Consider the following 25341-nt stretch of genomic DNA (forward strand, 5'->3'; position numbering starts at 1 on the left):
CAAAAAAATGTAATAAATATTAGAAAAATATTAAAAATAAAAAATTAACATAGATAAAATAAACTGCATAACACTACAAGAAGAACATTTCTATCTATACTAAAAAGTATATATATATATATATATATATATATATGAACACCTATTAACTGTAAAATGATGAAATATAATTTTATACTGCCAAAATTGAAGATGAAAAGTTACTTACTTCAAATGCATACCTCTTATACTCATACTTAAACTCTCTTTCATTGAGTGATTTTATTTATTATTGTAATCCTTAATATTTCTTTAGTATTAAATACTTGTTTTAAATATACTGCTTTTGCATTTATATTTACTTCTACTAACATCCCTTTACATACTGATGATGACTGTTTAACAATTGAAATACAAATCTAAGGTAAATTTTTATTTTTTTGTAAATAATTTTTAAACGTTTTCTCTTTGCAATATTTTTAATGAATAGACAAAAATATTAAAAAACGTCAACAAAAACTTGGAAAAACATCTTTATTATATATATATATATATAGGGTCAGAAAACTTCCGTATCACATTTATTTGTTTTTTTTTTTTTTTGTGACACTGATAGTTTGCTGAACAGATCTGTAGTTTAAAAAAATATATCTAATCGGTCAAAAGACTATCCAATTTGTAATTAAAAATAAACAAATTTTTTTTGATTATGGGCTAATCAGTAGTAGTATTTACTAATTTTGTTATTTTTAAACTGGAATTTACAATTTTGATCCTTGTAAGCGTTAGGGGATTTTTCAATATCATAAGGTACAACCTGAGTTAATCAGTCACTGTCATGGTAGCTTGGTGATTGATTCAGTAGATGCATAACTTCTGTATAGAATATTTACAGACTAAACCCTAGCCACACAAGTATTATTGTTGCTGGGTTCTAATTAACAAAGAGCTACCTGACTAGATATAGCTACATCAACTATTTTGAGGCTCTGAATTTCTATATAACAAATTCAAGTATAGATTATTATTCATTGTATCTAGATACCATGCTAATTTGATAAATAGAATTCAAGTTAATAGGATGACTCAGCATTGATCAATTTGAGTCAGAGAATGATCATCAGCTACATTTAAATTATGGTAAACTCTACAAAGTTCACAATTAAACCAAAATTAGTCGAGATGTTCAATAAAATTATTTCTTCTAGACGATTTTTAATATAAGTTGGAGATCAAAATTTTATATTAATTTCATAATTTAGATACAATGTAGAGAGAGCATAGTTAATGATTGGTTACATACATTTAATATGAGCAGAATTAACAACTGTTAAGTATTCCAATTACTAAAAAAATATAAGTGCTTTATTCCAATTACTAAAAAAATATAGTTAGTATGATTTTAAAGAAATTTCACTCTGTATATTCAGATACTCCAGAGAATACATAATTCATCTAAATAAAACTGAAAATACTATTCAGAAATAAAAATATTTAAATGAAATTAACCTGTTGCTTAGTTTAAACTACATAAATTTATATATCATAGAAAATATGTGCAATATTAAAGTAAATGAATAAAATGAACCTTATACCTAAAATGTAGAAATTAATTTATATTTAATTTTATATTTTTAGGATTAGTATTATTAAATTTATCAAAAAAATTATTTATTTATAAATTTATCATTGTTTTAATAAAACAATTAATTTTGTATAAATATTATTATAGAAGTAATAAAATTATGTATAGTGTTAATAATTGATATGTAAGTGTATTTTTTAATGTATATTAAGTTTTTTTACAATAAATAATATATTTGTAACAAAGAACTTTTATTAACTACAAAAATCCATACTACTTGATTATAATCTTTACGGAGCAGGAGAGGTCTGTATCTGCGCACTTTAAAATTTAGTCAAACATACAGTTATACTTTAAGCTGAACTCAAGAAATTAATTTTTTTTTCTATTTATCAATAATTTAAATATAATAATACAAATATTGATAATATAAAATCATATCTTTAATGTACGAGTACTATATTTTTTTACATCAGAGATAATGATATAATTATGAATGTATAAACAGGTACTAGTTAATTCCAGTTATTCTAATTTACAGCAGACTCTCTGGCGTAATTCTCCAAAACAAGAAATAAAACATTACGCACCATAAATCGTAACTTACGGAACCTCATGTGCACAAAATTTAGCCACATGATGTTTCATTCAAATATCAATTGGAAATGAAAATAATTCTCCACAAGCTTCTCAGGCTATTAAGAATGATTTCTACATAGATGATCTCATTACCAGTTCAGATAACCTAAAGAACTATATCTCCAAATTATTACAACAGTATGGTTTTTCACGTAACACATGATATTCTAATAACTGCAGTATTTCTATGTCTAATCATAATTCACCCATACCATCTAATCAAGAACACAACATAAATACTCCAGGAGTTCTATGGAACAAGTCAGATACACTAAATTTCCAAATCACTCATTCTAATAATTCTAAAATTTATACTAAAAGGAATATTCTTTCCATCATAGCAGGTATCTATGATCCTCTAGGAATCAATGGCACTATTATGTTTCATACAAAAAGTTTATGCAATTATTATGGCAACTCAAAATTGACTGAATATTACCCAAACCATTAATAAATAATACAATGGCTCTCACTGTATAATCAATTACATTTAATTGAGTGATTTAAGATAAGTAGATCCATTAAGTTTAATAATGATAGTAAAATTCATTCTATTCAATTGCATGGATTTTCTGATGCCTCATTAAGGGCTACGGTTGCTGCTTTTATATATGCACTTTATACTCCAACCATGTAATTACATCTAATTTACTATGTTCTAAATCAAAATTAGCCCCCTTAAAATAAATAAAATTACCCAGACTTGAAGTCCATGATTGTTTACTAGTTTCATGTTTATTCGTAAAGGTATCTGCATTAAAAATACACTTTGACGAGATACACTTATACTCTGATTCCACCATTGACTTTGTTGGATCCATGGACATTCTTTGAATTAGAAAAGTATTTATAGTAGAGTTTCTGAAATTCAACAAAGTACTTCAATTACTAATTCGCATTACATCAAATTCTATGATAATCAAGCAGACGTGTTGTCTAGAGGTTGCTCATCAAGTAAATTACTTGATATTTCACTGTCGTGGCATGGTCCTCTTTGGCTATTAAAATTTTTTTCTCATTGGCCAATGGATCGTAATATTATGTTCAATGATAATTTAAATCCTGAATGCTTATTAGAAAGGTGAAAGACTATGTTAAATTCATGTATATCTAATATTGTATGTGATTACACACAAAGATTTTCATCGTTACATGCCTTATTATGAACATTTAAATTCTATCTCAGATTCATTCATAACATTAAATCAAAATATAACTTTCGTACTCTATTCATTAAAGAATTAGACCATACTCTTTACTTTTTATACGTCAATCACAGTCCATGTATTTCAATAAAGAGATAAATAATCATAAGAACAATCAGGTCAGTGATAAGCAAAGTAAGCTTAGTTTACAAGATCCATTTTTGGATGATTTAGATCTAATCTGTGAAGGAGGCATACTTCAACATTCTCTCCTACAATGTCACGTTAAACATCCTATCGTGTAACATCTGGGTGCATACATAAAGAAATTAATTATCAACTTTGAGCACTTAAGACTCTTACATTCTGGTGTACAATTAACACATCATATAATGTGACAGAGACACTGGATAATTAATGCAAAAAGAATCATTTCATCAATCATTCATAAGTGTTTAACTTGTTTTAGATTTGATGCAAAAACTCAATCTCAATAACTTGGTCAATTACCACCTGACAGAGTGACTCCTACCTGAACATTCTCTTCTTGTGCAGTAGATTATAGTGGCCCAATTATATATAATTCATCATGGCGGGCAGAGATCTAAAACACTGAGTAAGGCTTACATAGAGCTTTTTATATGTTTAGCCACTAAGGCTATTCATTTAGAATTAGTTTCTGACTTGACTTCACAATCATTTATTTCCACCTTCAAAAGAATGATTTTCATGTAGAGGTATACCTACTAAAAAATTTTCTAATAACGACGATAACTTTCTTTCTGCTAAAAATATTTTGTACAACTTGTATCAACATTTTATGTCAGACAAATTTAAATCAGATATTCAAAACTTTTCAACATCACAAGGAATTAGTTGGTCATTTATTCCTCCTTCATCTCATCATTTTGGTGGTTTATGGGAAAGTACAATCAAAGATGTCAAATGGCATATACATCATGTAATAGGAAAAATAATTCTCAACCTTGAGGAATTTTATACAGTGTTGACACAGACTGAGGCTTGTCTTAATTCTCGCCCTATTTTTGCTATTTCCACAGACCATAGAGATCCAGTACCACTTTTTCTGGGACATTTTCTCATTGGATGTCCTCTCACATCTTTACCTGAACTCAATTATGAAAAGGTAGAAATCACATGATTAGGTCATTAGCAACTGATCCAAAGGTTCATACAGTCCATATGGAAACGATGGTCAAAGAACTATCTACATTATCTTCAACAACGCAACAAATTGTGTTTTCCCAGCCATAATCTTTCGGTTGGAGATCTAGTCCTGATTACCAACGAAAATACTTCACCCATTATGCAAATAAATATTCAGATAATTTAAATGATATTTCAAGATTGTTTATTAATACATTATATTATGATTTCATGTTATAACTTGTAATCTCATGTTATGATTTGATTAATTGTAATCTGTTAATTAATTTATTACAAACTAGACACATATCAATATACCTAATGCACTATATTCAAGCTGCTCTTACTTTATACAATTTACAGATGACTATTAACTACATACATAAACAGACACATATTACAGACATACATACAAAATATAATGGATATATATATATATATATATATATATATATATATATATATATATACTACTGGCTATATAGGCTATTAAGCAAAGGCTAATTTAGTTGCATTATGGCAACAAGATGGTATACTCATAATTTGCTTGTGGTTAGAGTCCCAAGTTACTTTGTTGCAATGAGGCACTAAGATGGTATAATCATCATTTGCTTGGGGTTGGATTTCCAAAGCTCGATTCATCGACGTGTTAAAGATTTTCACTGGCATGTGATTTATCTGAAAAATGGGTACATCTGGACGTGAAGGCTTCACAAACAACATTACCAAAGAAATCTTAGCTCTTACGATCCTAGGTACAATCAATCTACAAGTTCACCCTATCTTAGATAATTTAAACATAAATTCTCATTGGCATGTGAATGCTCTGGCCAATGGGTACATCTGAACACAAAGGCTTCACGAAAAACATTTCTAAAGAAATCCTAGATCTTACAATGCTAGGTACAATAAATCTAGATAATTCAACCCTAGATAATTATACATAAATTCCACTGTCATGTGATTATTCAATGGATACTTCTTAATGCATAAAGCATCACGAACAATATTATAAGAAATCCACCCAGTGCACATTAAGCATGTAACAACATGGTGTACATTACACAAATATAAATATATTAAGCAGATATAAATATTTTAATCAAGTATGAATACAGTAAACAGATGTATGTACATAATCAGGTTACCCAATTTTTGGAAACAATATTAAAATATTGCATACAATTGTTTCTTATAAATCAATTATTTCTGATAAGCAATTTATTGTATCTAAGCTCCATAGTTGATATTATTATTCATTACTATGTATAGTTGTGTAATGTATACTGGAGGTGATCATAATTCAAATTATTAATTCAATAATGTTAACTTTAAATGATATGTAAAATTAATTTATTATAAACAAAAGTTACATACATATTTACATTACTTCTCAACATAGCCTCCAAAATTCGAGAACTTGTCATATTGTGAAACTACTTTATGTAATCCCTCTTCAAAAAATGGGCCCCAAAATACCCTACCATTTGTTGACTCCATGAGTTCAACATTGCTTTTGAAGTGTTGTTGTTAATCACATTAAAAAAATTAATAAAGTAAATATAATAAAAATAAATAAATATAAATCAAATAGCACCCCTGGCATAAAATAGTACTGAATCAAAATTTTGATATAGTTCTACATCACATGCATAAGTAAGAACTTTGGGCTGAAACATAATGTGCAACTTAGTTACCAACTCAATTGCTATCTACTCATCAGACATTATGAATTTTATTAGTTTCTTTTGAAATAAGTCTATTTATTTATCAGTAATCATTGGATAATTTCATTTTTTGTCAAAAAGTTAACATTTCTACAGACTAATAATGAAAAAAATAGAAAGCTAAACTTAAAAAAAAAATCTCTTTCGGCATGCCAGAAGGTAGATTTAATCAGTGCTAAGTAGGGGATAAAAAAATTTCTACCTTAAAATTAATAAAAACTTCAAATTCACTCAATACAACAATGGTTGCACGTGAAAAAAGTTTCACATGTTTAGCAAACGACAAGCCCAAGCCCATCTTCTTACAATTCTACCAAACTTTTTATCATCCCTTGCCATAAGGGTTGGTCATATCAAAAATTGTTTCAGACAAAGGTTTTACGTAAAGTTTAGAGGACTAACGACCACTTTAAACTGATTCGATACTGTGCCTATTAAGGAAGGTATAATGTTTTTTTGTCTTCAAAACTCCATTTTTTCAACCCCCTGGGCCAGTGGTTGGTGATATCAAAAAACTTTACTTACATAAGTTTTAGGGCCTTATCCAAAAAATTGTAGGAACTTTTAAACTAATTCAATATTTTACTTAATAAGAAAGTTACGACGATATTTTGTTTTTTCGAAAAAGCTCCCCCCATTTCTACTTCCATAGTTCAATTTTAACCGTTAATGAACTTGACCGTGATTTTCTGACGAGTTATTTTTAAGATAAGATTTGAAAGTGCTGGCGCAAAATTATGGTAGTTATCGAGTCCATAAGAAAAAAAAAATATATATATATATATATATACATACGTGAAGATATGTCAAAATTTTCCGGAAGTCGAATCATGGTACCCATTACAATAGGTAGCTTTCTTATGAAATCTACCTAAAACATTAGATTGTCCAAAAATATAATGAAATAAACTGTTTTGTAATTTTGGGGGTTTTACCCATTTACAACCCATTAAAATTGGATAATTCATTCGGTTTGAAAGTAGATATTTTGCATAAAAATAAGAATGATTTATTTTTAATTATTAAAGATCTTTTTATTGATTTTGAATAAAAGTCCATTTAAAACCATTACCTTGTTTATATTATAGTAAACATCGCACCTTTAATTATTAAATATCACATCATTATTTTCAAGTCATTTAAATATAAACTGATGCGTTGATATTAAAGTGTAAGCCGTCCTACCCTATTCCTATTGTATTATAATGTAATATTAAATTTAAACTTGTTTTTTATCTCACAATTTATTATAAGCATGTATTATTCATATTTTATTATAAATTTTGTTTTTATAATATAGGCATTACTAATATTATTATTACATTCGATTAAATGAAATGTTTTATCTGTTTAATTTTTAAATAGCAAATGTAATAATAATATTTTTTATTACTTTAGACTGGAATATTAGTTTATAATTCTATTTCATAATATGTCGACATCAGAATATAAACAACAATAAATGTATATATATATATATATATATATATATGTATATATGCAACCTTTTACTTCAGGGTTATTATCTTTTTTTTCTGTTTAGCCTCCGGAATTACCGTAAGGTATTACTTCGGAGGATGAATGAGGATGATATGTATGAATGAAAATGAGTAGTCTTGTACAGTCTCAGGTCGACCATTCCTGAGATGTGTGGTTAATTGAATCCCAACCACCAAAGAATGCTATCTAGTATCCACTAATCTAGTATTCAAATCCGTAAAAAAGTTATTCTTGCCTTTGCTAGAATTTGAACCTTAGAACTCTCGACTTTGAAATCAGCTGATTTACAATAACGAGTTAACCACCACACCAACCCGGTGGGTTTACCAATTAAGCCTGCTACTCTTAAAGATCTGCAAAATCGAATTGTTACAGCAGTGAATTGAATAACCAGGGACCAGTTACCAATAAAAATAAATTGGGACCAATTAAAATAATTAATTGTTATTTAAAAATCTCGATTTTTACATCCTTTACGAAGTAAAGGAAGTATTGTGATCGCAAAAAATTTTGGTTTAAGATTTCAACGGAAATTTCCATTTGACCATTTCTGAATCCATTTTGACTATTTTCAGCTTGACGTCTGTACATGTGTATGTATCTCGCATAATTAAAAACCAATAAGCGTAGAGTGTTAAAATTTTGGATTTTGGATTGTTATAACATCTTATTGTGCACCTCCCCTTTGGATTGGAATCGACTGAACCAAAAGTGTGCAAAAAAGCCCAAAATCCAAAACATTTGGGTTTTGGAGTTTTTCTTAACTGCAGTAAAAAGCCCTCATTGAGAGCTTTTCAACGAAATATCATAAGTGGTACTTATTTTCAATGGTTCCAGAGTTATAGCCAAATAAAATTTTAATAAATGAAATAATTGGATCTTACAAGGGAAGGTACATCACTTCAAATTCGACTTAAATTCCTTTCTTTTTTCAAATGAAAAGTACATAACATTTTACTTCTCTAATAACGTCTGATTTTTTCATATTTTTTTTTTATTGTTATTATTGGATTATTATTTATTGTAAAACCTTTTTTACAATCAGAAGTTAATAAATCAATATCATTAAATTAAAAAAAATTTGAAAAAACCATTTGACCAGTGCTAAAAAGGAGAGCATAAAAAAAATTCCACCTTAAAGTTAAGAAAAACTTCAAATTTACTTAATACAACAATGTTTGCATGTAAAAAAAGTTTCCTATGTTTAGCGTATGACAAGCCCCATCTTACAATTCCAGTAACATTTTGGTCATTTCTTGCCGTAAAAGTTGGTTATACCAAAACTTTTTGCAGACAAAAGTTTTAGGTAATGTTTAGAGGACTAACAAACCACTTGTAAAACAATGCAATACTGTGTCTAAAGAGAGATATGATTTTTTTTACTTCAAACCCCATTTTTTCCACCCCCTGAGCCAATGGTTGGTGATATCAAAAAACTTTATTTACATAAGTTCTAGACCCTTATCCAAAGAATCGTAGGAACTTTACACAAATTTGATATTTTACTTAATAAAAAGGTTATAGCAATATTTTGTTTTCTTGAAAAAGCCACCCGATTTCCAGCCCCATGGTTCGGTATTGGCCGTTAATGGACTCGACCAAGAATTTGCGTCTTATATTTTGTGTCAGTTTGAAAATGATTGGCACAAAATTACAGCAGCTATCATGTTCACAAGAAAGTTAAATATATATAAAATGTATAAATAAACTTTTGAGGTGACAATGGTTTTGAGGTCTGGGGGATGTGAAACAAGAAGCTATGTCTAAATTTTCCAAAAGTCGAATCATGGTGCCCATTACAATAGGTAGCTTTCTTATGAAATCTACCTAAAATCACTGAATAAATCTAACAAATAATTAAATTATACTCCATAAGTAAAATAGAAATTTAAAAGGGTGAATTAATTAGTAATAATTTTTATAAAAAATATGGAATGCTAAGTTTTATGGCAAACTGCAAATTTAAGGTGAACAATTAATCAAAATAATAATCAAAGTTCACATAATAAGTTTAATTATTCTGTAACTTAATTTCATAAAACACAATTTATTTAATCAGTATAATTTAATGAACTTACAAATAATTTGTATAATGAACTTGAAAAATACACAAATAATTGATGTAAATATAAAACCATAAATGGGCCATGCAAATATGAAACTTAAAACATAAATTCATAATTTAAAGATTGAAAAAATATACATATAATAATCAAATTTTTTAATTCCCAAACCTATATATACACTATTTACACTATTTATTTATATAAGCATTATAAAAAAAAAAATGACTAATAAATACCAGTCAAGAATAGTGTGTCAACCACAATAAACTAGGTATTTAAACCATTTCACTCACCAATGGGTTGAACTGCAGTTATTTCTCTTCTCCACTTACAAACAGATACAGTGAAAAAACTGCTATTAGAAAATTATGTAACCAAATGAAAATATTGTTCAAAGAATCACAAAAAAGTTTGGTATTAATGTAGTAGGCGATCTACCTCTGTAGTTAGTTAATTCTTAGATGGCACCACTGAAGCGCTATGTTGAAATAAGAAAATAAATAAACAAAATTATAAATATAATCTAACCAAACCTAATCTGTGCTTGCTAGTCAAGGTTAGCGAGTGAAGCAAGCATAGGTTAAGTTTGACTAGATTATATCTATAATTTTATTTATTTATTTTCTTATTCAAAATAGCATTTCAGTGCCGCCATCTAAGAATTAAGTGCAGCAGCAGATCACCTACTACAATACTGAAAGTTTGCTTACATGATCGCTCACTTGGCAATGCATTTGATATCAACTAACAAAACCACTAACAAACAAAAAAATTATGCAATTTATGAAATCAAAACTGAAACCAAACAAATAAAATATGATGGCAGTTTGATAGTAGGTACAACCAAAACATTCAGTATAGTCATGAGAGAAATTATTCACATCTGGTAGTAGATTTACACCAACACATGCACCAGAAGATTAAAACGAGCTTAGAGGTTAAAAAGAAATTTTTCAAGATATATATAAAAGCAAAAATAAAACTACTTCGAATACGATTATAACATTAGTCACACACATCATGAATACAAAATTATAGAATATCTAATAGAGATCAAAACATAAAATTTGTACGAACAAAGACCAAATAACACTTGGATAATTAACAACACTTGGCTAGGGTGACAACAAATATGAACATCATAAAAAAAATGTTTTTATAGTCATTTTAAATACACAAATGCAATTACACACAATAAGTCACCAACCTCTAGAAATACATAGTAACCTAACCAAGCACCATATGTCCTTTAAATATAGCAACTTATCTGCCTATTACCTCCACCTTCTGTATCCTAGGTGTTCTTTAAATTATAAAGCTAACTCTAGCAGATGCTCAGAGAACAGCAGACCATGTAAAACATCAGAATTTTATTATTACATACCTAAAATTAAAAAAAAAATGATCTAAAAAGAAAATACAAAAATGTTTAACTCACCGATATTGTTCATAAGTGAAAACATCTCTAAGTACATCACTAGCAGGATCAGAAACGTTCTGCAACAATGTACATTAAAATACCACCCATAAATATTTTCTACAAAAATAATATTAAATCTTTATACAAATATAAAATTAAAAATTTTAATCTTAAAACAAGTAAGTGAATATTATCAATCTAGAATTTAAAAAAATGTATATGACCGATCCAAAATAATAAAAATTACAATCTAGTCCTAAAAGTATAATTAAATGAGCAAAAAAATTTATTTTTTAGTAATAAATTAATAATAACATAACAACAATTGTACTGAAGTTTTAAAACCTTTTATAGATCTCTAAGACTGATCTAAAATTATCCGGAAAATTAAAAGATTTAGCTACAGCAGAGCTAAATTTTAGTACTATTAAATGATGTTATATCCAAGTGACATTGCAAGAGAGGTATTTTTGCATAACATCATTAACTGATATGGATAGACAAGTTAGAAAAACTATTTACATAATGCATGAAAACCATTTGCGATATTTATTTTGCAAATTTCTAATTAGATTTAAAAATGAAAGAATATATTCTTCCTTTATATATTATACTCGAGTTGAGTAATAGATCAGGGTAGACTGCCATCTTGTTCTATTTTTCCACAATTAAACTTTTCTAACCTTTTCCACCTCAACACTCAACTCATAACAGTTTGTTTCACACCGTGATAGATGGTACAGTTGAAGGAAACAATGCAAGAGAGGACCTAGACCAGGTACATTGAATTTTTTTTTTTTTGACCAAAAGATGCTACCACATTATCGTCTCCCAGATACGATATATTGAACAAACCAGGGCATATCAGACAAACATGTTGGATGTAAAACATACAACAAAGAGATCAGCACACAATAGAACTGCCTGCAGGAGGAAGACAGCTGCAAACCAATCCTACGATTAATTACTACAACAAGAAAACGCAACTCATAACATCTCCTTTAAGTTTAGGTTCTTTCTCTTTATCTTTTTCCATATTCTTCTGAATTCATATACAAGGACTGTTCAGAAAATAACCAAACTTTATTTTTTTAATCTTTATTGCATTGGCCCTGGTTACAATGCGGGTGTAGGGAAACATTCACTGACCTGCATTATATCACCTACCACGGTATAACTGGAGGTAGGAATTTTCAAACGTATTGTACTACAAAATGTACTTTGTGCCTAAACATACATAGTACAGCACAGAATACATTATGGTTACAAACCCCTTAAAACTATCGCACGTCATTTAAAAACCATGGTGAATTTATGTGCAATACTGTATTAAAGCAGCTAGAAATTTTTTCATTTGTTTATTCGAATAATGAGTCGTACAAAAAACATCAAACACAGCACATTATACAGAACTGTATTAGATGAAAAATAACTTTATTCTAAATATAGTTTTATTAAAATAGTTTGCATAAATAAAAGAAAAAGTATGTTACACATACGTTTACATGAAGTTCTGTAAAAAATTAATTTTTAAAAAAGTTAGTGATTTTTTGTTGTTTTATGCAACCACTTATTTTGTAAAAGCATAGTTTTAATCAACACTAGCTGAAGAAGTCTGATGCTTCCAAAAACGCCATTACAACCTCTACAGTGATTACTTCTTCCAGTGCAGTCAGGTTCAGTGTCGGCTGTTCTTCATCTTTTTCGTCGGCACCTTCAGTTAAATCGGGATCGTTTTTTCTAATGACAATCTAAATAATTTCTTCGTCAGTCATTTCAGGACGTACAGGTTCTCCTTTGTCCATCTCTACCCGCCGATCCGATTGTTCACCTGTGAGATCGGGCTCTCCGACAAGTTTTTTAACTTCTATCAAATCACAAGATGTCGAAATCGGCTCGTCCAACGATTCTTGATTTTCTTTGTTAAAATTGCTGCCTGTATCCAAATATAAATTGCAGTTTTTCCAACATTTCTATATTGAAAATTTTGTTACAGAATTCCAAGCCAAACCGATATTATAAGCCATGTTCAAAGTATTTTTTTTTAAATCATTCTTTTAGTAATAAAGATATCATTATTTTGTCAATATTGGTAAAAAGTAGATCTGAAATTATCTCACGCCTATTAGCTCGAATAAGCCCTTAATCGAGTGGCTGGATCAATGCCGTAGTATTTTTAGGTACGAGTACATAAAGAACCTTAATTTTTCCATCTTTATGTTAAGCATTTAGCAGGAAGGTGAGCAGAACAGTTGTCAAACAATAACGATGCTTTACTGCCCACATATTTCTCTTTTTCACATGATCTCGTATGGCTGGAATAAGGGAATCGTGGAACCGTTAGGTAAACAAACTGACTGTCATCCACGCTACTTGTGTATTCAATAGGTAATCCCTTAAAGTAATATATTTAAAACATCGGGGATTTTTTATTTCTCGATGCAGAGAGGAGCTAGTTGATGAGTCCCTGTTTAATTCATACAAAATAAAAAAATTAAAAATATTACATTGTAAATTGTTACATTTCAGCTAAACTTTCCAGCAGCTCTAACATAATTTAGTCTAATATAAAAAATGGCAATACATACATATATGTGTATAAAAAAGAAGAAAAAACATTGAAAAGAAAACTAGAAAAATATGTCCTGACTTTTATATAAAAAGTAATTGCATAAAGGCGGAAACAGCCCTTTAAGTACTGTTGAGAGTCAACTAATTGAAGTTTGATCTGGCCTAATCAATAAACTTAAAGCTGGCCTACTTTATGGGTACAGCATAACTGAAAGCAATAGAAAACTACAACTGTACACTTTGAAGAAATATTTTTCCTTTTCCCTTTTTTTTTTACAATAGGAAAACAGAGTAAAGTGTACAAACAAACTTCTGAAATGTTGTGTTAGAGGAGGATGTTGAAAATTTGGTGGGTTGATAAAATGTCAAATGAAGAGGTCCCCTCATTTCTTGTAGACAAGCTAGTTTTTGTGGGCCATGAATTAAAATGAGTTTACTTAATTTGATAATAAAGGGGTATGAAGAATGTGAACTTTTTTACACTGCAGAGGAAGACAAAGATTGGAACACATAAACCACACAATGACAGTGTAGGATATAATTAAACACTGAATTTAAAATTCAACAGAGAAGAGAAACGAATGAAGATTAACATCAAACTAATCATACATAACTGACTGATCACTCACAAAATATACACACATATTTTTTAAATATACAGGTCAAAATATACAGGAATATTCTGACCAGCTCTCTCTCTCTCTCTCTCTCTCTCTCTCTATATATATATATATATATATATATATATATATATATATATATATATATATATATATATATATATTATTTATTTATTTATTTTTTTAATATTTATTTATGTTTTGTAAACATGTTATCCTACATGTTACAATAATAAATTACTAAAAACCACCAATAAATGACAAAATAATGATATCCATTTACAGAAATAGTCAAAATACCTAAATCTTTTACATAAAACAATGGTAATAAATTGTCTGATATAATAGTTTATTATTAAATTTATAAATTTAGAAATGAAAATGCTAATTAAACACCTCACCAATTATGAAGATGAAAAAATTTTATAAAAACTATTTTGAGCATATACATTAGTACTGCAAACAAAAATGAAACTAATTACCTGAAATAGTTTGTTGAAATAAGCATATTGACGACCAATATTTCTGCACTGTTTTAAAGCTGGTTCTGAAAATATAAATAAAAATAAAACTAATATTAAAAAACAACATTACAAAAATTCATATTTATTAGCAATAAACATGCGTTAAAATGAAACAGTGGGATTCTTACTTCACAAATGAAATATGGTACGCTAAAATCTTCCAACCACTAACCATATATAGGTGAACATCTGAAATTAACTGAAATTAATTTTGACAAATTATTCCCCATTATTTTAAAAAAAGGGAAAACAATTCTTAAAATTTCTCTCAAAAGCAGTTTTTGTCTAAGTCTTGGTAAATTAAAACAAAAAATAGATATGATTTCTAATATCCCAATTTTTTGTTTTTTACTAATAAATAATTTACATCTTCGAATATTTTTTTCAAATTTTAACCCTGATTCTGACAGAGCAGGAAAAATGTTTTTTTTTTCTTTTTTTTATTTGTAAAACTAAGAGCTCATCATACTTTAATAATAATAATTGGATACTATTTAAACTTTTATTCTGTACTTAGCTCATTTATTAAAAAATAAAAAAAAAAACTGCTACCAAAAAAAAAGTTACATAATTCATTAAAGTTTCAAATTTTATAAAATTAATTCATTTGTTATCAATAATAGTTAGCCTAAATACCACATAAAATTCCTAATTAGAATTTAGAAAATGTGATCAAGATTTTTAAATAGTTTAACATACGAGGGCTATTCAGAAAATAAGGAACGTTTCCACCTCATGCCGCTAGGCGCAAGCCAATCGCATATATATTTGTGTGCTCGTGCTCGGCACCTCAGTGGACGGTCTGAAGGGGAATTACGTCAGGAGGACAGGTTTTCAAAAGCCTAGCCTTCCGCGGTCGGCCCATGAAATGGGTTCGAAATCGCTGGTTTAACAACGGATTGGAATGCAATTAAATCCGTCCTTAAAATCAAAATATAAAATTTTTTTATGTCTTCAGTCATTTGACTGGTTTGATGCAGCTCTCCAAGATTCCCTATCTAGTGCTAGTCGTTTCATTTCAGTATACCCTCTACATCCTACATCTCTAACAATTTGTTTTACATATTCCAAACGTGGCCTGCCTACACAATTTTTCCCTTCTACCTGTCCTTCCAATATTAAAGCGACTATTCCAGGATGCCTTAGTATGTAGCCTATAAGTCTGTCTCTTCTTTTAACTATATTTTTCCAAATGCTTCTTTCTTCATCTATTTGCGGCAATACCTCTTCATTTGTCACTTTATCCCCCCATCTGATTTTTAACATTCTCCTATAGCACCACATTTCTAAAGCTTCTAATCTTTTCTTCTCAGATACTCCGATTGTCCAAGTTTCGCTTCCATATAAAGCGACACTCCAAACATACACTTTCAAAAATCTTTTCCTGACATTTAAATTAATTTTTGATGTAAACAAATTATATTTCTTACTGAAGGCTCGTTTCGCTTGTGCTATTCGGGATTTTATATCGCTCCTGCTTCTTCCATCTTTAGTAATTCTACTTTCCAAATAACAAAATTCTTCTACCTCCATAATCTTTTCTCCTCCTATTTTCACATTCAGTGGTCCATCTTTGTTATTTCTACTACATTTCATTACTTTTGTTTTGTTCTTGTTTATTTTCATGCGATAGTTCTTGCGTAGGACTTCATCTATGCCGTTCATTGTTTCTTCTAAATCCTTTTTACTCTCGGCTAGAATTACTATATCATCAGCAAATCGTAGCATCTTTATCTTTTCACCTTGTACTGTTACTCCGAATCTAAATTGTTCTTTAACATCATTAACTGCTAGTTCCATGTAAAGATTAAAAAGTAACGGTGATAGGGAACATCCTTGTCGGACTCCCTTTCTTATTACGGCTTCTTTCTTATGTTCTTCAATTATTACTGTTGCTGTTTGGTTCCTGTACATGTTAGCAATTGTTCTTCTATCAATGTATTTGAACCCTAATTTTTTTTAAATGCTGAACATTTTATTCCAGTCTACGTTATCGAATGCCTTTTCTAGGTCTATAAACGCCAAATATGTTGGTTTGTTTTTCTTTAATCTTCCTTCTACTATTAATCTGAGGCCTAAAATTGCTTCCCTTGTCCCTATACTTTTCCTGAAACCAAATTGGTCTTCTCCTAACACTTCTTCCACTCTCCTCTCAATTCTTCTGTATAGAATTCTAGTTAAGATTTTTGATGCATGACTAGTTAAACTAATTGTTCTGTATTCTTCACACTTATCTGCCCCTGCTTTCTTTGGTATCATGACTATAACACTTTTTTTGAAGTCTGACGGAAATTCCCCTTTTTCATACATATTACACACCAGTTTGTGTAATCTATCAATCGCTTCCTCACCTGCACTGCGCAGTAATTCTACAGGTATTCCGTCTATTCCAGAAGCCTTTCTGCCATTTAAATCTTTTAATGCTCTCTTAAATTCAGATCTCAGTATTGTTTCTCCCATTTCATCCTCCTCAACTTCCTCTTCTTCCTCTATAACACCATTTTCTAATCCGTTTCCTCCATATAACTCTTCAATATAAAATAAAGACAAAAATTGAAAAATTAGACCCGTCATATAAAGTAAACCTTTAAAAACACGCCCAATAGAATCACCCAGCAGCAAGGGACACTGTCCAGGCTCTGCAATCCGAAGGGAGAATTTGCAAACTCCCGCCAACTTTTCATTCCATTCCAGCATCTCAGTCAGCGTCCAGCAGTGACAACGGGAACATCTCCGCATTGCCCGTTTTTTTTATATACAAATTTGAAATGTGTGCTGCAATCAAAACTCCTGCCAGTTGTGAGGTGCGGTCTGCGATTCGTTTTTTGTTGGCAAAAAAGTTAAAACCAATAAAAATTCAACGGGAACTGTGTGAAGTGTACAGGAACAACGTAATGAGTGAACGTTCTGTCAGGAAGTGGTGCATTCAGTTTAAAAATGGCTCAACAAACATTCACGATAAAAAGAAGAGTGGACGTCCGAGCATTGTGACTGACGATCTGGTCTCCAAAGTTGACGAAAAGTTTCGTGAAAACCGCCGTTTCACAATAACTGAGCTTTTTCTATGTTTCCCACAAGTTTCACAGACTTTATTGTTTGAAATTTTTTCACAGAAGCTAGGCTACCACAAATTTTGTGCAAGATGGGTGCGTCACTGAGTGGTTGAGATCATAGGCGGCAGAATTCTATGACAGGAATTTCAAAGCTTGTCCACCGCTATGATAAGTACCTGAATTTATATGGTGATTATGTTGAAAAGTAGTATTTTAGTCCCTCTTTCACATGTATATAATAAAAAGTTTTTATTGTACTTGGTTTTTTTAAAATTCCAAAACGTTCCTTACTTTCTGAATAGCCCTCGTATTTATAATAACTTCTGGTATTTTCATTTATAAATATTTTTATAAATGGATTTTTTTTAAATCGTAAGGTACTTATTATTTTACCCTCTAGATAACGCTATAGCAGAGCTACAGGTCTAGAAGGGAAAGTATTGTAATCAATCTAATTTGGGCATATGCGATTTTCACCAAATCTTTACGTTTTGACACGTAAGGAACCCAAAAAACCAGATGGAAATTTTCTGGATGTTAATGTTCTGATGTTAGTGTTCGGTGTGGCCTCTAAATCACCTTATAACTCCAAAAACTTTTACATACGATTTTCAACTAAAAGGTCAACAGTATCAGGCTGTAGAGCAAGGTCACCCTCAGTAGCTCGAGATCTAATTAAGGTCATATTTTTCATAGGCACATTTGTTAACAATTAAAAAATAACAATTTTTGCAAATCACAAACCCACCCCAAAAAATGTTGTAGTCCTCTGCTATTTTATGTCACAGGTGAGCAGTAGGAATTAAATAAATGAATAATATATAAAGTGTAAAAAAGTAACTTGGTATGGCTGGGTTTCGAACTCGATCACCCAGTTACTTGGTACCTGGTGTGTTAAGCCTCGCAGCTACACCAGAGCAAAATTTTGTAAGTATGTGAATAATGTAAGTTGTGAAATTATATAAGTTTTACCACCAACTGTTGCCACTAGTACTGCGGCGCTATATGCACGCATGCTTTAGTTATCATTGAATTAAATAAACTAAAAAAGTATTATATTTGATTAAAATGATAAATATTTTAAATTAAGTTGTGTGTGTATGTTTGTGTAAGCCTTGCATCAGAAACAATTGTGTTGTCAGCTTTTTTTACTGAGTTAGGTAATAAATAGGTAAGGATAATATTAACAACCCACCGGGTTGGTCTAGTGGTTAACGCGTCTTCCCAAATCAGCTGATTTGGAAGTCGAGAGTTACAGCGTTCAAGTCCTAGTAAAGCCAGTTATTTTTACACCGATTTGAATACTAGATCGTGGATACCGGTGTTCTTTGGTGGTTGGGTTTCAATTAACCACACATCTCAGGAATTGTCGAACTGAGAATGTACAAGACTACACTTCATTTACACTTATACATATCATCCTCATTCATCCTCTGAAGAATTATCTAAAACGGTAGTTACCGGAGGCTAAACAGGAAAAAGAAAGGATAATATTAACACATTATATTTAATAGAAAATTTTCCAAAAGTTTACTGACAAACTTACAAAACTGTTCATAACTAATGATTTGTTAACTTATTAGAACTGTTTCTTAATGAGATTTCCATTCCTAAGGTTTTTAACAAATCTCTCCCCATTAAAGGGTCGTATACCTTTTATTACTAAATACAAGCCTAATTTTTTCTTTAAATTCTTATGCATTCATTTTATATTTATTTTTTCTACTGGAGCAGTTTGCTGATTAGTATAAAATTTAAGTTAATTCACAAAATACTAATTTGCATTTGTTTAATTTTCTAAATAATTATTTTTATTAATTACAGTTACTGCTGTATGATAGTTTCATATTACACTTTTATTTTGATTATTAATATTATTTTTGATTGATTTAAGTTTCATCTGGCAATTTTCTTGTAAACAAAATAAATTTGGTAAATAAATTAATAATCATCACCATTTTGATGATTATCTTTACTATTATTATTATCATTCTCTATAGCTACAAAATGCTAATCTTTTACTTTTACTTTTTTTACACAATAATACACAAATGATTAAAATGTCTTAATATTTTATTAATTTGTGTTTAGCAGTGTGCCCTATTATTCCCACAATATAACAACACATTTTACAATTACACTTTTTACTTAAATCACTACATTTTTCATTTTAACACTTAACTTTACTTTTCTAGGAGTGTTGGATGATTTTCTCCATGCCTTGCTTTTGGTTAAATATTGCTTGGCTATTAAACTCTATCTTACGGTTTGTCTAACACAAACTAAACACATGTTCAGTTCCGCTACCAATCATGAAGGCAGATGCATCCCTCTAGTGTTTTTATTAATGCTGCTAATTGGACTATCTTAATGAAGGTAAGGTCATGATTTGAAAGTAGATGCTACTTCATAGTTGTGATATCCAATTAGTCAATATATTAAATAATCATTACGTAATGCTTCAGATTCACAGTAGATGGACATCGTTGTAATGCAAATGTAATACTGTTTCTACTTTTTTTTTTTTGTTAATAGTGCTTATTCTCATTTAAAACATACATTAAGTTGCATCCACTACCACTGAATAGATCTGGAACATTTCAGGACATAATGTTATAGAAATAGAAGGGTATGAAGTAAGGAATGCATATGGCCAGATTAATCCATGTTTATTAAATTAATTCTTACAACTTATCAAGGTTAAACAATGCTGGATGCAGTTTCACTGCATACTATTGGCATTTATTTGCAGTAAATTACTACAGCACTGCCAATATCAATAAAAATTTATAATTAAAAAAATAAACAAGAAATATGCAAACTTTTTAAATTTCCCAGGCTCTATAAGTCCAATTGTCATAATTTTTTTTTCATGTAGGTACACTTGTCCCTAACATATTTTTACGTTGGTAGCCATGTTGGATGTTTAGTTTATTTTTGGCTGTCGAAAAGGTTACACGTGTTTTGGTATAGTATGAGATTTTTAACTGGTGGAAAAAATAGAACAAAGAATTTGCATTACATTTTGCTTTAAGAATGGAATAAAGTCACTACATCTGAGATGTTGAATGTTGCTTTTGACAATTATTCCATGAATAAAACAATTGTTTAGAAGTGGTACAAACGTTTCCAAGCAGGTTGTCAAAACATTGAAGATGATGAGCGCCCTGGACATCCTAACACATCAACAACCAATGACAATGTTGAAAAAGTGAAAAGAATGATTATGGAATATCACTGAATCACTATCAGAGAGTCAATAAAGATTACTACCTGGAAGTTCTATGCTGTATGCATGAAGCAATCTGAAGAAAACACCCAAGTTTGTGGCAAAACAATTCATGGCAATTGCACCACAATAATGCACCTGCTCACACTTCACTGCTCGTTCATGAATTTTTGGCCAAAACAACACCATTATGATGCCTCAGCCTCTGTATTCGTCGGACATGACCCCCTGTGACTTCTTCCTATTTCCCGAGCTGAAAACAACCATGAAAAATGGCGTTTTGCCAACATTGAAGAGATGAGGTAGCTGATGAGAATTACTGAAAGTAGCTAAACGCAATTCCGGAAAATGCATTCCAGAGGTGCTTTGAAGATTGGAAAAAGCACTAGAACAAATGTATGTCTGAAAAGGAGTTCTTTGAAGGTGACAAAGTCAATATTGATGAATAAATAAACATTTTTTGAGAAAAACTAAAATTCTGCGTATATTTTATCAAACTTCATATATATAATACTAATAAATTAAAATTAAAATTTTTGAACTAGTGACAATTACTTTAATTCAACAGTCAATTTAACAAAACAAGAATATTATGAGGATAAATATTCTTTGAAATAAATATTTTTCCAAAAGAATTTACTAATTTATTTCAGCTTATTTGATTATAAAAGGGATGACATGTAATTTAAAATCTGAATTACTAAAAAAAATACACATACTCACCTAATGCTGGTGAACCACGCAATTCTTGTAACTGTTGTGGTGTAAAATATAGAACTGTAGTGTACTGAGTCGGAAGCATATTTAAGTAAGGCAACCAATGTGACTCTTTATCTTTACGAAATCTTTCAACTAATAATAATAAAGCGAGTGCAACATTTGGCATATGACGAACCATTGTATCACCACTAAGTAATGGACCTTTAAAAAAAGTATACATATATAATATACTTTATTTTTGTAAATAGATAAAACAAATCTATAAAATATAATCATTAATTCTGAGTAGGCCTAACTGTTAATCATATTTAAGTAATAACAATTTTTTAAATTACTACTTGATAGTTTTCATCTCCTACTGCAGCAAAAAAATAATGATTAATACTAGCTACATTAAAAAAGTATGAATAAATGTTTATACCGTAAATAACAACAGTTCAGGAATTTTATACAAGTAAAACAAAAATAATATAATTTACAGTAAAAAGAACTGACTGAATTTTTAATCTTGTTAGTTGTAACATGACACTTGTTGAACATTATTATGACGATACAAAAAAGTGCTATGCTAAATAGTTATTAAAACAAATGTCACAACAAATAACACTTAAAAAAAGCATTAAAATTATATTTAAAATTAGATGGTAATTTTAGCCATTCAACAATTATCATCAGTAGATACTTAGGAAGTAGTATAATATATAAATATAACTATACAAAAAATCTTAATAAATATAAATAAAAGAAAATGGTAATAATAAAATAATTATTTATTTCCTTCAGAAACATTAGATAAAAAATTACAGTTTCTTAATGATATATAAATTATGAAAATGCCAAGCCTAACTGGGATTCAGACCCAGAAACTTCTGGATAAAAGACATGGATGCTACCATTCCACCATGGAAATCAGCAAAGAAAGTATTACCTTAACTGTTACAACTAGAAAAACAATTTTTATAAAAGGCACAAAAAGATTATTTTTATACACTTTTACAAAATAAAGATTACAGGATTACTTACACATTTAAATTTATACACAAATAATCTATAGGTGATAGAGACTGTTATAAGCTAAATGTAAAACATATGTATACTTTTAATATAAAAAATAATTTTGAATACACAAAAAAAGTCAAATATTCTATAAACACGAGTAGAAATATTGTTATACTTTTATATTATTATACATTTTTTATTTTTAAAGGATTTCAAAATTTTTGTTTATTTATTAATGGATTATTATTATATTCTATTTCTCAAGATGTTATGTAATGGTTTTAATGAGTAAGGATTAGTTATACTTTTTTTTTATACATACATAATAATTATTCAATATCTACTAAAAATGATCACCTAGTTTTAAATTGTAATTTAAATATTTCTGTACTTTGAGCATTTTAAATTAGTGCATTTATTATAATGTAGCTTTAAAATGAACTTCTCAAAAAACTGAGATTCATGAGTAACTTAATGAGAATGTGGGAGGGAATATTATTAATAAGAATGTAGATTTTAAACTGATGAAGGAAAGATATTTTAAAAAAAAGTACAAAGTTTCGGATTGATACAATGAAGATTGTTTTTCTCTGAAATCCTTAAGCTTTGCCAAGAACTTAAAAAATTAAATTTACACCATAAGGCAGTGATTCCCAAACTGTGTGCCATGGCCTCTTCACAGGAGCACTGCAAAATACTGTAAAAGCTTCATAATTAATTGAAGCAAGACATTTAAAATTATTAATTTAATGTTAATAAAATTTTGTTTAAATAATGAAGAACAAGATTTTTATTTATTCTTATCTCTTACAAGTAGTCATGGAAGGGTTTTTACTTAGGGTAGCGTGCCATGGAAAAATTTTAATTGGAGAAGGGCACCACAACTCGGAAAAGTTTGGGAACCATTGCCATAAGAGATTTAAATTGATTTTATTTTGAAAGCAATTCTTGGACCATGAAAGTTCTAAATATAAAAATATTTGTGCGCAATGTGAATTGCAGGTGTTAAAAAAGACAACAAAAAAGAATACTAATGTTAATGACAAAATAATTTAGTTTTAACGTGCTGTACAAATAAGGTAAAAAAACAATCAGTTTTTGAATCAACAGCCATGAAAACACAATTTAGTAAAGTACTAAGAAACTAAAGTTCAAACCACATTATCTAAAAAACTATTAAAATTTCTAAAAAGCCTTTTAGCCAATAGGCAGGCTTACCGTACATCCAGGATTAGCCCAGACAGTCCAGGTTTTTTAATGTTATCTGGGGTTACAAAAATGTCTGGGGTTTGAGAATTTTATGACTGGCAAGGATTTTATTTAATCTTAGACCTATATGTTCAACCATCGCGTTTTTAAACATTCTCTTATGGCCATGCATCTCTCAGCCGACCTTGGACCAAGTGCCGACGTCGATTTTGACCCACTGTCTCATTGTTCAGCAACGGGCAAAAGAAATGTGTATTTAATGTTAACCTCCAACAGGAATACAAATTTTTGAAATTGTGTAATGATAATAACTATAAACGGGTTTATTGCACACTATGTACTGGAGAATTTTCTGTTACACATAAACAAAAGAAAGGGTGATATTAAAGATGATATTAAAGTAACAAAAAGGTATTATCTCATAGCAGCACAAGGTTCCTTAGTTTATTACCTGCAAGAGAAAGAATTCTTCCATTTTGATGGCCTAAAATCATACTTGTTAACTTGTGACAAATGCCCAAAATTATTATTTGAATTTTTTTTTAAATTTAAAAAGTGAACTATTTTTGAAATTTTTATATGGTACTCCACAGTTATTTAATAATGGAGTTCTGAAATTGAAAGCTAATTCTATCACAGCAATAGAAGCATTTCAGACATATTCTGAATTAATTTGTCAACTTCAGTTAAGAAAAACCCACAAATTTATACCATCTTCTGCCAAAGAATTGTAATAAACAAAAGAAAGGGCACGAAAACACGATTAAAGACCACGAGAAAACAGCTAAACAAAGGAATGCTATTAATGCTACTGCTTCAGCAAACATAAGAGATTTTCTTAAAGTCAAAGATGGGAAAAACAATAACAGTGATCTGGAGTGTGCTGCTAAAGAAGATGCATTTTCATACCATACTGCTAGACATAAACTCAGTTTCAAAACATCAGCCTGCACATCTAAACAGGTTAAAAAGTTATATGACCCAAAATTTTCATCTGCTAGAACCAAAACCAAGGCAATTATTGTTATCGTTATTTTGCCATTTATATTTGATAATGTGTTGCATTCTTTGGAAAACATTAATTATGTAACAGTAATGATGGATAGCTCAAATAGAAGTGAAGTAAAACTTGATCCAATTGTTTAAGACATTTCAGTCTGGAGGAGGGAATTCAAGTTAAACTTTTAA

At 29.4% G+C, this 25341-nt stretch overlaps 1 protein-coding gene across 1 annotated transcript in view; it reads right to left on the reverse strand.

The window, feature by feature from the left end:
• Setd3 (SET domain containing 3) overlaps nucleotides 1–25341 on the reverse strand; it is a 250971-nt gene that overhangs the window by 207156 nt on the left and 18474 nt on the right. Inside the window, exons 4-6 of the mRNA XM_075377812.1 lie at nucleotides 21949–22146; nucleotides 14902–14966; nucleotides 11247–11305 (exon numbers count right to left, since the gene is read on the reverse strand). Of these exons, the coding sequence (XP_075233927.1) occupies nucleotides 11247–11305; nucleotides 14902–14966; nucleotides 21949–22146 (322 nt within the window). The remainder of the gene's footprint in view (nucleotides 1–11246; nucleotides 11306–14901; nucleotides 14967–21948; nucleotides 22147–25341) is intronic.

The sequence above is a fragment of the Lycorma delicatula genome, chromosome 10, assembly GCF_047948215.1.
Source record: "Lycorma delicatula isolate Av1 chromosome 10, ASM4794821v1, whole genome shotgun sequence".
Taxonomy (NCBI): Eukaryota; Metazoa; Arthropoda; class Insecta; order Hemiptera; family Fulgoridae; genus Lycorma; species Lycorma delicatula.